The sequence below is a fragment of the Antennarius striatus genome, chromosome 23 (genome assembly GCF_040054535.1).
Source record: "Antennarius striatus isolate MH-2024 chromosome 23, ASM4005453v1, whole genome shotgun sequence".
Taxonomy (NCBI): domain Eukaryota; kingdom Metazoa; phylum Chordata; class Actinopteri; order Lophiiformes; family Antennariidae; genus Antennarius; species Antennarius striatus.
In genome coordinates, this window is record NC_090798.1 from 13,968,368 (window position 1) to 13,985,000 (window position 16,633).

At 43.1% G+C, this 16,633-nt stretch overlaps 1 protein-coding gene across 2 annotated transcripts in view; it reads left to right on the forward strand.

Moving 5' to 3' along the window:
• The first annotated feature begins 1,665 nt into the window (after positions 1–1,665).
• The window catches only part of peli3 (pellino E3 ubiquitin protein ligase family member 3), a 22,519-nt gene continuing 7,551 nt past the window's right edge, over positions 1,666–16,633 (forward strand). The window contains exons 1-2 of one of the 2 annotated variants that reach the window (XM_068308126.1): positions 1,666–1,984; positions 12,136–12,336. In XM_068308126.1, the coding sequence (XP_068164227.1) occupies positions 12,164–12,336 (173 nt within the window). In that variant the 5' untranslated portion in view covers positions 1,666–1,984; positions 12,136–12,163. Of the gene's footprint in view, positions 1,985–11,998; positions 12,337–16,633 lie in introns of those variants that run through there. The other variant, XM_068308125.1, reaches the window with a different exon arrangement.

Here is a 16,633-nt window from a genome sequence, read left to right on the forward strand (position 1 = left end):
ATATATTCACTATCTCTCCTCTGGACATGTCCAAACCATCTCAGTCTGGCCTCTCTGACTTTATCTCCAGAACCTCTAACATGTGCTGTCCCTCTGATGTACTCATTCCTGATCCTATCCATCCTGGTCACTCCCAGAGAGAACCTCAGCATCTTCATCTCTGCTACCTCCAGCTCTGTCTCCTGTCTTTTCCTCAGGGACACTGTCTCTAGACCAAACAACATCGCTGGTCTCACCACAGTTTTGTACACCTTTCCTTTCATTGTAGCTGAAACTCTTCTATCACACATCACACCTGACACTTTCCTCCACCCGTTCCATCCTGCCTGGACACGCTTCTTCACCTCTTTTCCACACTCTCCATTGCTCTGGACTGTTGAGCCTAAGTACTTCAAATCCTCCACCTTCTTGATCTCTTCTCCCTGTAACCTCACTCTTCCACTTGGGTCCCTCTCATGCAACACTCTTCCTTTTTTAGCTTCCACCATTTTGTCCTCTGTTCTGTCTTTGTCCTCTTCATCTTCCTCACCACCAGAGTCATCCTACACACCACCATCCTATGCTGTGTGTGTGTGTGTGTGTGTGTGTGTGTGTGTGTGTGTGTGTGTGTGTGTGTGTGTGTGTGTGTGTGTGTGTGTATGTGTGTGTGTGTGTGTGTGTGTGTGTGTGTGTGTGTGTGTGTGTGTGTGTGTGTGTGTGTGTGTGTGTGTGATCCGGTATGGAAGTCATGGGTTTAATTCGCATCTTTGATTTGGCAAAAGTTTAACGCCGGATGCCTTTCCTGACGCAACCCTCTGTACTTATCCTGGCTTGGGACCGGCACAATAAGACTGTGTCCTCTTGTGGCCACATTTGTCCTCTTGTGGCCACATTTGTCCTCTTGTGGCTATCCCGCAGTCTGGTTAACCTCAGGACTACAGGATAGTCTGAAATATTTACTGTAGATATGTAGCTTATTGTTATATATGTAGGTTAGTCTTATATAAGTAGAAATATAGGTTATTGTTATATATGTAGGACATTCTTAAATATGTAGGTATGTAGATTGTTCTTACATACGTAGTAACTTGGAGGTTTGTATTATTATTTTATTACACAGGCACCCCCCCCCCCACACACACACCCCTTCCAGTTTTCCTCGTATTTCCAAATAAACAAGTGATTGCATCAGTAGTTATGTCATTTAATGTTAAATTTCATCTATAAAGGTCTTTCTCCTTTAGTTTTCAGTGGAAATATGATTTTAGGTGTTGATCATCTTCTCTGTATGCAAACCAAACGAAGCCAGATGAACTATGTACAACACAGTAAACACACAAAACACACAAAACACAATGAACACAATAAACAAAACGTTCCGTCTTCAAATGAGTCGTCTTCTATATAAATAACGAATCTTGTGATTTGGCTCAGAGGAGGGAATTTATATTTACAGGTGATAAAAAACAAAAAACTATTCCTGTTCATTCCTTCTACAACCAGTGTGTGTGTGTATGTGTGTGTGTGTGTGTGTGTGTGTGTGTGTGTGTGTGTGTGTGTGTGTGTGTGTGTGTGTGTGTGTGTGTGTGTGAGGGAGGGAGGGAGGGAGAGAGAGGCGTAGCATCAGGCTGTCTTCCGTTACATCTGACCGGGATGTTCGTGTCTCAGTCTCCGGTGGAACGTGACCGGAGGAGAGGCGACACCTCCGCTCCCAGCATCCTGTGCGGCTCCTCCTCCTCCTCCTCAGTAGACGTCTGCTTCATCTCCTGCGCCTAGATTGTCCGTCTTTACGCGTCCCAGGCCGATCCGGATCCACGCGTCAGAGGATTTCCACTCGGATCGGATTCGGTAACGGGCCTCCATCAGCGGGTAACGGGGCTCCATCAGCGGGAAACGAGACTCCATCAGAGGGTAACGAGCCTCCATCAGCGTGTAACGGGGCTCCGTCAGCGGGTAACGGGCCTCCATCAGCGGGTAACGGGCCTCCATCGGCAAACATCAGCGGGTAACGGGCCTGTTTGTCTCTATTCCGGGTACTGATGGAGAACAGTCTCGCTGGTCGGTGGATGCTGAATGACCATCTTCAGCCTCATTCCAGTATTCAGGAGGTTCATTGGTGTTAGGGTTAGGGTTGTTGACGTGATGCAAACAGGGTGAATAGTGATCCTCTACGTCACTGCTGTGGTCCTGATGGTGATGCGCGTCTGTGCGTAAGGAGGGTGTGTGCGCGCTGATGCCTCCCGTGTGTAACGGTACCCTCCCCGGTGTTTGTGCGCAGGAATCCCCGGTGAAGAAGCAACAGAGAGGATCAGTAGGCTTGTTGGAAAAGTTCAAATAAAAGGTTTTGGGTGATTTGAAGCCAAACGCTGCGGTTCCATCAGGATGTCTTTACTGAATGTTACAACGCAATATACTGCAATCCGCGGAGATCGAGGCCATGTTTGAATCACCCTTGACCAGAAATGAAGCCTCTTCTGCTCATGAACAGCTTCATGTGATGTTTGGTTAAAACACACCCAGTAGACGTTTGGGTGGTTTTCGTGACTCGTTCACAGCTGCTTTGACATTTACTGATATGAGGAGCTACTAATCAGCTGTTTGCAACAAACCAATCAGATAGCAGAGATATTAAAAATGTGTGGGCTTGTTGCAGTTACAGCACAAAATGCTTGTTGTGCTTTGTACCGTTTCAAATTGATTCAACCTTTAATGACAGCTGTTTCTGTCATTGTAGAGATCCAATAACCTTCTGCAAACATAATGACATCCAGACACCAGCTTCTGGAAAAGTTCCTGAGGAATCTTAGCCTGTTCCTTATGGACAAAGGCCTCCAGTTCTAGAATATACCTGAATATACATGATACAGTTTGGTTTCATGGCTCACAGAGCAGTGTTGGAGTTGTCTTCTAAAGTCTCTGTAGCTTTCAAGAGGACACATCCTGACTGTTTTTGGTGACTTAAGGGCCACGTCAGTTCATTGGTTTTCATTTTTTGTTGTTTTGGTGGTAATGATATTGTTCTATTTATTGTCTTGTTGTGATGCAGCGTAGGTTACTCTCGTGGTCTCGGGTTATTGCTGAGGACAGCTGTGAAAGCCTACCTGTGAGCTCGATGACCCTCTGATCTGAGACTGTAGGCTGTGACGCTGGTCCTTCACCAGTGTCAGTCCTCACAGGAAGGCTGTGGAGGCCATTGCTGCCCTTTGTCCACTCCTGAACACAATCCCACTAAAAGTCATAAACTTATTTCACTCACGCCATTTTGTTTCTATGACACAACTGAGGTACTGATACTGACCTTCTAATAAAGATAGAATTTAATCTAGAGCCCATAGCTACCAGGTGTTAACCTTAAACCTGTGTCTGGGTTAATGTGATCATACAAACCTTTCCATTGGCTCTGCTGTGACAACAACGTCTCCTCTCACCTGTGTCTGTGTCATGATAGTATTTGAGTACACAAATTAGATGGTAGAGCAGGATTCATCAGCCATCATGACTCTTCTTAAACCTATGTCCTCTACAGTGGAGAGCTAACAGTGTACTCACAGCAAGGGTCAGCTACTGCCAAGATGTCATCCAAATATTAACTCATACATGTTTTACACATGAGAGGAAGTAACTTCCCCTATAGTATGTGGCAGTGGTCTGTCGTCAGCCAAAACAGGAAAACGTAAGACCTGACTGCAGATAAATCAACTGATTTCATGATAAAACGACCTTCAGCTTCAATGTGCAGAGCTTCATTAAAGATGAGCCATCATGAAGATATCTTCTGACTGGAATGATCAGTGAAACACATAGCCTTCAGTGTTTGTCAAGCACTGCTTTAAAGCTTTGAAGGTAATGAGGGATCAAATGGAATGCCCCCTGGTTTCAAAGTGTCATTTGGAGGGGGTCAAGAGAGTCTTGTTAGATGGTGTAAATCAAGTTGGGATGTAAGTCTAGGGGCACCAATAATGGTGAGGATGAGGTGAGCTGATACGAGTCTGGAGCTGGAAGAGGTGGACAGGATGGGATTTGGTGTTTCATCCTGGAGGAATAGAAGTTCAGATAGTCATCAAATGGAAATGTCTATGAGGCTGTTTTACTGAGTTAGACTAGAATACCACCTGGTAGGACGATGATCTGAGGAGTGGAGACTTGCTCTTGGGTGAAATACTTCAGAACCTGATGAGAAATTGAAATCAGATAGTTTCCAGCCTGCACTACCTGTGAGACGGGGTCAGTGGCAAATAGAAACCACACCCAAACAAGAGGAAGGTTCCAGGACAGCCTTTGACCAGCTAGTTTCCTAGCTAGTTTTCCAAATTAGTTTTCCTAACTAGTTTTTCAAAGTAATCTTCCTAGCTAGTTTTCTAAGCTGGGTTTTTCTTTCCCCTTATTTCCATTTCTCCTGTGCACCAATACTGATATTGCTAAATGTTATTGGCATTATATATAATTATGTATATATATATGTAATCCCCACCTATGTATATGAATAAGGTCCCTTGAAAACCTCACGCTGTCTCCTTCCGGCATCTATCCTGAAGTTGGAGTCGCTAGCCGAGTTAGCTCCAGTCTTGTCCTTGTGTCTCCCTTACGGAGCCGTTTTGTCTTCGTCAAACATAACTTATATTCCATTGGCTCTGCTGTGACAAAAACGTCTCTCAGAAAGCAGCGCACACACAGATGCTGTCAGCCAATAGAATGCACGTATGGTATCACATGACCGCCTATTACAAATCCGCGATGTAGTGAAGCCGTGTATCTTGAAGCGCGAATAAGCGAGGGATTACTGTATGTCACAGTGTTTCAGGTACTGTTAGCTAGTTAGCATTCTATTTATGTAAGACAATGACGTCACCAACTCTGACTGGATGACCTGACATCGTAGACCTGAGGGTTATAACAGATTTGGTTGGTTTATAATTCTAGAACTAGATTTAAATTTTTAGGTTGTTGACCATATTCTATATCAAAGGTGAATTATTTTTTAAGGATTGAGGTGCCAGTTATAAAATGCAAACCTTTAGGCCCTGTACAAAGCATAGGGTAAATTTTCTTGGATTCAGTGTAGTCGTTTCATGTATGGAAAGACAAAGGGGCATAAATACGCTAAATATTGACTGGCACCAAATGTAAGAAAAAAAACCAAAAGCTGAAATGGAAGAAATGGAAGGAGTGGGGGCTGGATTTGGTCGTGGGGGAGGGGAACATGACTGCTCATAACAGGCTTGTCGGATTCCTTCGCTATGATGTGTTACATAACATGGAGCAGTTATAATCACCGTCTCTCATGAGTTCAAACATGGAAACACAATGTTCAGTTCACTTCATTGTGATTTAAACAACATCTACCCTGATGGACATTTGTTTGCATTCATTCCAATTACACAACTCATTCTATATGACAATCTATATGAGTAACCAACCAGGAGAACCACCAAGTTCTTTAACATGATTACATGGGAGCAGAAGAGAGGAAAATCTTTATTTAATACAGTGATGAGTTTTGTCTTGAGGTCATAATCCTCTGCAGTTCATTTGTCAGTTGGAGTAAATTTAGCTCTCTGTTCATTTGTTTCTGGAAAGACAAATTTGACTCTTCCTTTCTCTCTCATCTTTCTTTCTCTCCCACACACGACACACACTGTCACTTCCTGGAGTAGGCGGTTAGAGAATATGAACACCACGAGTAAAGTAGAGGGATGCGAAAAAAAGAATAAAGGACCTCAAATGTCCATGATAAGCAGGTTGTAGGGGTAAATATAGAGGGCATCAAGGCCCAAACACCTGGAGAATATGTTCGAAAATGGAGCTCAAATGTGTTGAACCAGTGCCCTTGTTGCCACTTAATAAATTAATGCCCGTATTTTAAGTTTGTATGTATGCAAAAGAATCTGTATTATAACCATTACGTATAGCATTTCCTAATGACGGGTCTTCAATTAAAATGGGGTGCATGTCAACCCTCTTCTCCTGCTAAGGGCAGAACAATTAGAGACAGATCCACTCTGGAAATGTCCAACTTCCTCTGGAAAGACTGGGCAGCTGCTACCAAACAACACAGAGTTGTTTCTGACAATGTTTTATCAGTCTATTAACATACTTCTCATACTGTTCTACAAAACAGGAGCAGTCTAATTGATAATATAGTGATAGGTGACGGCAGACAATGGAAATAAGTAGTTGAAATCTCCTTTCACTATAAAATACCCTGCAGTTTTGTGAATGCTTGCAGCTCATGGTCTGTTTCCTGCTTCCTGGTTTGTTTGGCTTATGTCTGCCTCCTGTTACTGGATTGGTGGTCTCCATGCACCATGCTGAGTGAGCAGTCATCACCAGGAGAGATGTCTAACTCCTTCAGCCCATGTGGTACAACACTCTAAAACACGGTGTCAGGGTGGAGGTGTAAGGGTTAATCGTATGCGTGTTTATGGTAACTGTCTGACAGCATCAAGCTGATGTATCTACATGCATCTTGTACACTTTGTGACCTATGGTAGCAGTCAGTGGTCACAGGAAGGCAGTGGTTGATCTGGTCACACTGTGTTCAAAACCCCTTTGATGACAACAGTTTAATATTAGTTTAATATCTAAGTATGTCCCCCCCATGTCAAAGGTTGTGGGGGCCTGTGTGTTGTCATGTATTGTTATTGTACAGTCAGACCAGATGGGTTAACTTTCATGCTATTAAATGCTATGATTAATCCTTGTTTTAGACTCTCTTTAATAATACAAATTGATCATTTGTGTTTAATCACAAAACATCATTTGGTAATAAAAGCTTTGTCATTTTATTACCAAATGATGTAGAACTAATACGGCACCGGTTTAAGGTACTGAAGAAAGTAATTGATATCAGAACAACTGGATTAATAACAAAAGACCCATAAATATAAATACCCATCAACAAAGTGTGTATGGTAACACACATGTTGTTACTACCACAGTCACTGCATCAGTTCGAGTTCCCTCTGATTACTAGGAAATGCACGTACCTTTGATTTTGGACTAAAAAAAGAATTTTAGACTAAAAAAACCCAATTAGAATAATGCAACTAATCAGAGACAAAATATGGTCAAAGAAAACATCCAAAATCTTAAGCGTACGTTGTTTATGAGTTGAGTAAGCCGTTACTGTTAGCAGGCCTGCAGTTAGCACTGTGCTTCATCATATAGCATTAAAGTCACTGCAAGTTTTAATCAAAACATTATCAGCCTTGGTGGTGTTTGTCAATTTGATTAAGCGCTTTATAAAATAAGTTGATCGGCTGATTGATTGATTATCATGCAATAATTACATGCCACTGAGTAGCAAAGCTTTTCTTCATTTAGCTTGGCTTAGCATTATTATTAGGCAACACTCAAACACACAATCAGCCATTGAGTTGATCTGAAACACAACATCAGCATGTTATGTAGCGCATTAAAGAGTGTGATTTTAAATATGTCCAAAAGAAGGAGAAGCATCAGGTGACAGAAATCAGCTGATGTCTCTCTGGATGAGACAGAATAGACACGATGGTGTATTCCATCCCTCTTGTGTGTGACTAGTGATCCTTTGTGGGTCCAGCTGTTTGGAGCAATACTGCTGGAAATGTCTGACATGACATTTTTTTACAATACCAAAGACAATGTGTGGTGATACAGTTTATATGTTAAACCAAATGTTTCAGGGATCTTTATGACATCATGCCGTGTCAGATTTTGTTGTGAGTCATGTGTGTGTTTGTTGGGCTGTGATGTTCACTGTGTCACCATCAGCAGCATCAGCATCGGCCCCCCTCAGACCTCACCGTCCTCCTGTAGACCCCCTCCCTCCTCTAGTTTTCTTAATAGTCTCCCGTTCCTTTGTCTTCCTCTGTCACACACATTTCTTTGTTTCTCTGTCCCCCCCCCCCCTAGGATGTGGCTGTGGGTTGATTAGAAAATGCGTGGCACAGAAAAGGCAATCCATCACCCTGCCAAGCACAACGCTGGTGCGCATGCGCTGGCTGACACACACACACACACACACACACACACACACTCACACACACACACACACACACACACACACACACACACACACACACACACACACACACACACACACACACACACACACACACACACACACACACACACACACACACACACAGATACATTCAAGTTTTTGTGTGTGTCTCTTTCAGGAGACCAGCATCATTCCACAGCCGCCCCTCCTTCCTTTTATTTCATTCACCTCTTCCTGCCCTTCAAACCCACTCCTCTTCCTCCTCCTCCTCCTCCTCCTCCTACTCCTCCTCTTACTCCTACTCTTCCTCCTCACTCATATGTCTTGCTCTTTTTTCTCGTCTACATTCATCCATTCATCCATCCTTTCATCCATCCATTCATCCATCCCTGACAGTCGCTCCTCTTTTTGCTTCTACAGCTCCTGATGGGGAATCTGTTTACAGCGGAGCGAAGAAAAAAGACAAAATAGTTTACAGTATTTTTTTATCCACCTCTCAGTCAGATGGAGGATAATCCTTTGTTTTGTTTGTTTGTGAGCTTCTTTTGCTGCGGCGATAGCTACGACTATCAGACCTATACTGTAAACCCTATTAATACTGAAGAGTGCTGGCGGGTGAGGACCGGTTTCTGACCTGTTATCCTCCCTGTCATTCAAATGAACTACTTCAGAGACATCTGAATGTTTCTTTCATATTTCTGCAAAAAAATTCAAAGTCACCCTTAGGATGGGAAAGGGTGGTTGGATTTTGAGGCAGACCTGGCTTGGAGTGTTATCCAGAATTATTTTTATAGACTTGGAGAAGGTATGCCCTTTATGAGCACAGGTTCGCCTCGGCTTATGTCATTTTGAGTTACGTCGTTCTTGATTATACATCGGCTTTAAAAAAAAATAGACGGAAAACTAAAAATAATGTTTACTGGCTCCATTCTGTCTCCACCTCTGCGTCGTGACCATCATTCAGTGTTGAGCTGGGGCAGTAGAGAGCCGGGGTAATGAAGTGGCCCCTGGGTGCCTGAACCTGCTATCTGTCATCAGACTGGAGACGTATTCTCCTCATCCGGCCTCAGAAGACGACTCAGATTCTGTGGTATTGAGTGAAGACCACGCAGGTCACTGGTGTTGTAGTCCATGTGGGTTAGTTGGTGTCAGTGATGTTAAAAATGTAGCCCAAACAAAGGAAATTTAACTCGGCAGGAAGAGGAAGGTATTCAAACTTAGGATGAACCTTCAACATTCCGGTTAGGGTCCCGGGATGATTATCTAATGTGCTCAAAGTGATAACGGAGCTCGTAGGGCTTTGTCACGCTCCACTTGTTCTTCACCGTGTAGGTGGTCCCGCCCACTCCTGTTTAATAATAGGCTGAGCATTAAGAACGGACTTGGACTGAGTCTTGACTTCTGTCACACACACTCATTGTGTGTGAACAACAATGATCTCACTCTGTCCTGTTGGTATTTTCTCTTGCCAGTTAATTAATGTGTGTCATTGACATTTACTGTGTGGACTATAGATTTCAGTTATCAGAAAATTGCATGTTGAGTCCATTGTGTTTTAATACCAAGCCCTGGGTTGGATTTGACAGAACTGGAATCGAAAGCTTTGAAATGTCATTGCAGACGTGAAACAGCCGGAGTGCTGCTGCCCAGGGAAAGGCTGACGCCTTCGAGGCTTCATTAAGGTTCCAGATAGGACCGCTTATCAAGTGATGGTTATCTGCTAGTTATCTTTAGCAGCCAGAGAAGAAGACTTGTTTCTCTCTCCTCGCTTTTTATCACTCCCTAGTATTCACAAGGTAAAATCCATCACCACAAGTAAAATGAAACACCAGACATGCGTCACAAAGCACCGGCAGAATGGATCTGACTTAGAGAAGGTCGGCTCATCTGTGCCCATTGGGATGGGATGGCTGGTCAGTAAGGCCACAGGTCGACCAACAGAAAACACAGCAGTCACACAAAGAGGACGACGTCAAAAAGACTGGAGCTGGCCACCCGCCGTGTGTGCAGTAATAGAACTAAAACCCCAAACACACCTGAAATAAAGACTTCTGGCCATGACTGACTGTCGCCTCACGCCGCTGCTGGAGAAGTTGCACATGAGAGCTTTTCTAAGACCCAGCCAGGACCAATCAGAACCCACGTCCAGCTCCTGCTCCAGCCAACCGCTGCTGTGTCTTCAGATGTTTTATTTCTGATAGCTGTGCTGGGAAAACATTCGTTTGTTAAGTTGATGTGAGGAAACCTTTCCACACCCGCTATCGTCTGCTGTCTCACCATGCTAATTCCGTGTCTTTTGTCACGCCTGCAGTTCACATTTAACTGAACAACCCATTAGTGTGAATTCTTTCACTGATCGACTCAACCTGCTCAATCAGCGGAAAAGACAACAGCGTGAGACGCAATTCCAATATTTAATCTCATTACAATGTGACGGCTCTCTGTCTGTCTTTCCCGGTCTAATCTGGATCTGGTGAGAACATCATCTGATCTACTTCAAACTGGAAAGTGCAGAGTTGAATTGTGGTGCAAGTGGAAGTGCAACGCGTTCAGTATTAATAAATGTTGGGGAAAAAAGTTGAAGATCAGTCGTCAGACATCCACAGACCTGTAGGGGTGTGGCATCACCACAGCATGGTATGTCACAGTCATAGTTTGACAGCCATTTATAAGTGAGGACATTGTTTAATTTCTTTCACTAAAAGAGAAATGAATTGATAAGAAGAGTCCAGTTGGTTTTGTGTAATGTTTATTTATCTTGCTCCAAGAGAAACAGGAAATCAGGGTATGAAGGCAGTCTGAGGTCAAGTTTTAAGAAAAGAGGAAATGGTGACAACACCGCCGGGCGTGTCCGGAGGGTCGTCTTCTGCCCAGAGAATAAATTGATATTCAGTGATGTAAACTTTCAGAGAATGGATGATCAATCAAACATCAGAGCTTCAGGGCTCTGCAGATCCAGCAGGTCCACACACACATCTGCCCCCGGGCTTTACTCAGACTGCAGCACACTAGAGGTATTATCACTAGCGTCTGAACAGGCTGCACCTACAGCGGTCTTGTAGAAAGGCAACTTGATGATCTGCCCATGTGTCTACCTACACTTTCACCAGTCCTGCTTCCTCTTGTGTTGACAAGACAAGAAGAAGCTTCAAAGAAGAAGGGAAATTATGTTTTCACTCGTGGGTAGTAATCATGTATATGTATATATATATATATATATATATATATATATATATATATATATATATATATATATATATATATATATATATATATATATATATATATATATATATATATTTATTCATTCATTTTCTTAACACGCTTAATCCGCTTACGCAGGTCGCGGGGTGCCGGTGCCTATCCCGGCAGTCTCAGGGCGTGAGGCGGGGGACACCCTGGGCACATATATACGTATACTGTATATGTGTGTGTGTTTGTGTACAGGCCCCTGAAACAACCAACCGCACACAAGGGGCCTGTAGGCATGCAGTAAATACAGGGGGACCGAATGACGGGCAGCCCAATCTTTGGAGTGCCCCAAATGAGCAGCTTGTGGAGGGGGTGGTGCCATGCTCAGGGGCACCTCAGCAGTGCTCCGGAGGTGAGCAGGCACCTCCCACTGCCAGCTCACATTCCCAAGAGTGAATGGTCGGGAATGGGAATCGAACCGCTGATCTCAGAACATTAGATGACCCGCTCTACCGCTGGGACACTGTGGGACACTGCCACTCCTAAGGTGCCAGTAAACCTAAGGAACTGAGATTTTACCACATGTGTTAGCATTACACAAGTTACTACCTTTTATCTGAGGTGCTTTTTAAAAACATGCATCAAATTCAAATTCTATCTATGACCTTATTTTTCATATTATTTTTATGTGGTTGATGTAATTTTGAACTAATACCAAAAACAGAGCCAAACTCCATTTCTCCTCCCTATGATGATGATGCTTGACAGTCTGACTCCATTCCATAAACTGGCAACTCTGAGGACTTTTTTAGCCGAGACGCAAGACATTCAGGGTGGGACCAGAACTTGTAGGGATTCAAAGCTTCAAAACACCTTCAAAGCCCACAGTCCTCAGTGTGTTTATTCTTAAAGCAAACAGTCAAAATGTTATAACTGACTCTAACTGACCTTAAAATGCTGCATTTCTTTCGCCCTACCAGCAGCGAGCCCCAGTTTTGGCCGGTGGGCATGGTTTTGGAGGGTAGCTCAGAGGCGCTGTGTCCCCCCCCATCTCTGGAGCTGCGCCCATCTTGCAACAAGAGCCAGCCCTCACCTCCTCTGGGCTCAAGCTCACAACCCCACGACGGAGTCTTCCCTGAGGACAAGGAACCTGTCAAATACGGCGAGCTCATCGTCTTAGGGTGAGATCACCGTCTCTGCCGGCCTACACTGTCGTTTTGCTGTTTGCGTGGTCGACTGTGATTGTTGTCTGACAGGATTCATTCTAGTCTCTGAGATCAGAGCCGATGTTTTGAACTTAATTAACCATGGATTGATTTCTGACCCAGTGAGTTTGAGATTCCCATAGGTCTAAGGGTCCAAGTTGGTGCAAAGTGGCAAGAGTTACAAAATAGAAATATATAAATAGAATAGCCTTTTTAGTCATTATATGTCTTACAATAACATTGGGAGCTCCGCTTCATAGTAGTTTAAAACATACAGTAGTGGGGGCAAGGGTGAGTTAAGGGTTATTGTACCTTGTTTTATTGCACTGCGGAAGGCATGAAAGTCATTGTGTTATGTGTCGTTGTGAGCTGTGTTTCTGATTGCTGTGGGGAAGAACCTTGTTCTTGTTTTACATGACCCGTCGCACCAGCCTGAGGGCAGAAGGTAAACCATGTGGCGTCCAGGGAGGGATGGGTCTTTGACTGTCTTAAAAGGCTGCTATTGACTCAGTTGCCATTCTTATGCCTAGCGCCAGCATTACAATAAGTATTGTGTGTACTTCTTTCCAATTGTGTGGTGGGAAGACTAGTTTTAAAATGAAGAAAAAAGTTCTTCTCACAGCCATATGTGATGAATATAATGAAAGACAACTAAAGAATTGTTGGATTAGTGAGCTCAAGACTTATCCTTGTGGAGTTTGCATGTTCTCCAAGTGTTTGTGTGCGTGTGTCAAAACCGTGAAATACACAGGTGACTCCATATGGACTGAAGTTAGGCTATGAGTGTGAATGGTTATGTGACTTTCTGTGTGTGGTTCTGTGAAGAACTGGCAACTTGACTATGATATGTGAATAAGTGGCAGTAACATAAACTAACAAACCCAGATATTAAGTAAACAGAAACTCGAGCAGCAGGAATCGAAATAAACACAAAACACTTTTCGATTGCAACGGATGATTTTATATATTTTAAAACAAGACTTGAACACAACCAGTGAGACTGCCAAACTAAAAATGATGTCCCATGGTCTAGGGCAATGGATGTTGTCAAAGTTAACAAAAAAATAATCTAGAACAGAAACAAACTAAACAATGCAGGTAGCTAAACAAGAAATAATAACCCTGCCTACCTATACTACTGAGACAGTCAGAAACTGACCAAAAATACAATAGAAAGACAACATCCTCCTAACTAGTGACAGAGGAATACTAAGGGTGGTAATGTATAGAGGCCTCTGTCTAGCTACTCCTAGGCCATGGACTAACAACATACAAATAACTAACAAAGAATAACTAAACTAAAATGGCAGGTACTCAACACACAGAACCATGAGATAGAGATATGTAGCCTGTGAGATAGAGAGATGTAGCCTGAGAGATGAGATAGAGTTCTGACTGAGATGTAGCTTTTTTCTTGAATGGCAAACACAGAACTTACAGTATATCAGGTGTGTTTGGGGCGGGACATGCAATTTCAGGTAATTGTGGTAACTGGCTGAAGGTGGAGTGATCAGCAGGTAAATTGGAAGCTCCTTGTTGGACAGCGCCAGGCAGGCACTGGAGCTGGATTGGGTGTTCAGGGCCTTGAGAAAACAAAACACACAGGACACCAACACACCACACCCATCTCTCCCACAAACACCCACATGCACATTCACACCTGCACACAGTACACACAAATTAACACATGTAGACATATGTAACAAGGGTGTACCCAGCCTCCCACCCAATGTTGGCCAGGATATGCTCCATTTTGGATACAGGACAACACAGAACATTAACAAACATTAGACCTCGTCAACTTGTTGTTGTTAAAGTGTTGTGTCGTGTACATAAATGCCACAAACAGAAGATACAGAGTTTTTGAATAATTATACTTGCAATAGTCTTGTTCCTCTCCTTTGGGCTTCTCCCTTCAGGGGTCTCCACAGCCAATCAGTGTCCTCCATCTAACCCTGTCTTCTCATCCTCTTCTCTCACACCAACTACCTTCATGTCCTCTTTCACTACATCCATAAACCTCCTCTTTGGTCTTCCTCTAGGCCTCCTGCCTGGCAGTTCAGAACTCAGCATCCTTCTACCAATATATTCACTATCTCTCCTCTGGACATGTCCAAACCATCTCAGTCTGGCCTCTGACTTTATCTCCAGAACCTCTAACATGTGCTGTCCCTCTGATGTACTCATTCCTGATCCTATCCATCCTGGTCACTCCCAGAGAGAACCTCAGCATCTTCATCTCTGCTACCTCCAGCTCTGTCTCCTGTCTTTTCCTCAGGGACACTGTCTCTAGACCAAACAACATCGCTGGTCTCACCACAGTTTTGTACACCTTTCCTTTCATTTTAGCTGAAACTCTTCTATCACACATCACACCTGACACTTTCCTCCACCCGTTCCATCCTGCCTGGACACGCTTCTTCACCTCTTTTCCACACTCTCCATTGCTCTGGACTGTTGACCCTAAGTACTTAATAGCAATAGCAATAGTAGCAATATGAGTAGTACTGTAGTAGTAGCAGTAGTAATAGAAGTAATGGCTAACCTTGTTGGGAGATTTAAATCATCAACAATGTTAGGCTGCTGTGTCTTGTACATAAATGGCACAGACAGAGAATACAGAGTAGTAGAAATATTTGTAATAGCAATAGTAGTAGCAGTATGAGTAGTACTGTAGTAATAGAAGTAGCAGTAGTAATAGAAGTAATGGTTGATTCAACTACATGCAAAACAATTACTTTTCCATGCAAACGTCTGTAGCCAATAAACAAAGCCAAGCCTGTGACCTTATTTTTCAAAGTAAATAGTTGACAGGTAGAGTGTGGGACATCTACATGTCAAGTCAAGGAAGAGTTTGTTGTAGTGATCATTTTACACTTCTGACCAGGACACTTATTATGTGATAATTAGCCATTCCTGAGCCGAACATTATATTTACTGTACCGATACAAAAATGGTATCAGTTATCAGTAAGTTGTTTTTCCTTCCAAATGTAGTAATGTCAGATTACTGTTTGAACGTATCATGGTCGTGACGGCTCAGGTCACAGATTTTTTCATGGTAATATGTAGATATCAAAAAAACAAATACACAATGGTGTGCTTAGGAGCTGCTGGTTGGCATACAGTAAGTCTGAAATTGAATTGGAGCCTAACCCAGCTGACCCTGGATGTGATCAGTTCTCCACACAGAAATAACCCTTCACAGTTACCAGTTCAGTTCACCTGTTTTTGCTGGAAGGAAACCAGAGAACCCAGAGGAGAACATGTAAACTTCACACAGAACACGGGATGAACATGAGACGAACCAACAGCCTTTTTGATCATCCTCTCCATCTAGAGCAAAGATGGACGAATGCGTTTAAATGTGTGTGGGTATAAGTGGACGTCTCTCCACTGGCCTGGGTTTCGCTTCCATTCCTCGATCTATCGATCCGTCCATCCACTGATGAATGATGGGAATGGCTCGGTCCTCTGTCAATGTGATTACAGGGAGAGGATGAGTTACCTGCCACATCCATCCATTTTACAACATCCATCCAATCACGGCCCTCTGTCATCAGTGGGTCATATAACCTGAGAGAGTGATGTGCACTTAATCTGTAGTAAACTATGGAATGATTCTGACTGGGTTTGGACCCAAATGCAGAACCCTCAAGACGTTTTCAATCCAATTTTAATCAAAAACACAAAAATCCAGGAAACACAAGAAAACTCCCAAACTCCAGCAAACTAGACGTGTGGGTAAGGGTGCTAAACAACCTGACACAGAACCAAAAGAGAACTCGGCTTAAAAAGCCTCAGGCTAATCAGCCTGATGGAGTCCAGGTGTTGAGATGAGGGACAGGTGTGGAGAGAAGACTCCGCCCAAAAAGCTCCGCCCCTCCTCCTGCCACACCCCAGCACAGCAGAGCAGCAACACCGAACTGTGACAGTATTTTAGAGGCTTTAAAAAGTATAAACATAAAGTTCTAACTCTGACACTCAATGTCTTTGGTAATTATTACCTGTTATTTGGATTAAAAAACTTAAAAATCTTAGCCATTTCCTGGGAATCCTTTAATTCACATATTGATCCGTGATTTTTAGTGTTGGATAACAGCAGCTAGACATGATCACCATCTACAGATAGTGTATTAATATCACATATTCAGTTCTGACATAATTTTATGGTGCATTAATATTGAAAGAGTTTTGCTGAAAGAGTATGATAATGACTCAATCTATTACCATCTTATTCATTCATTCATTCATTCATTCATTCATTCATTCAT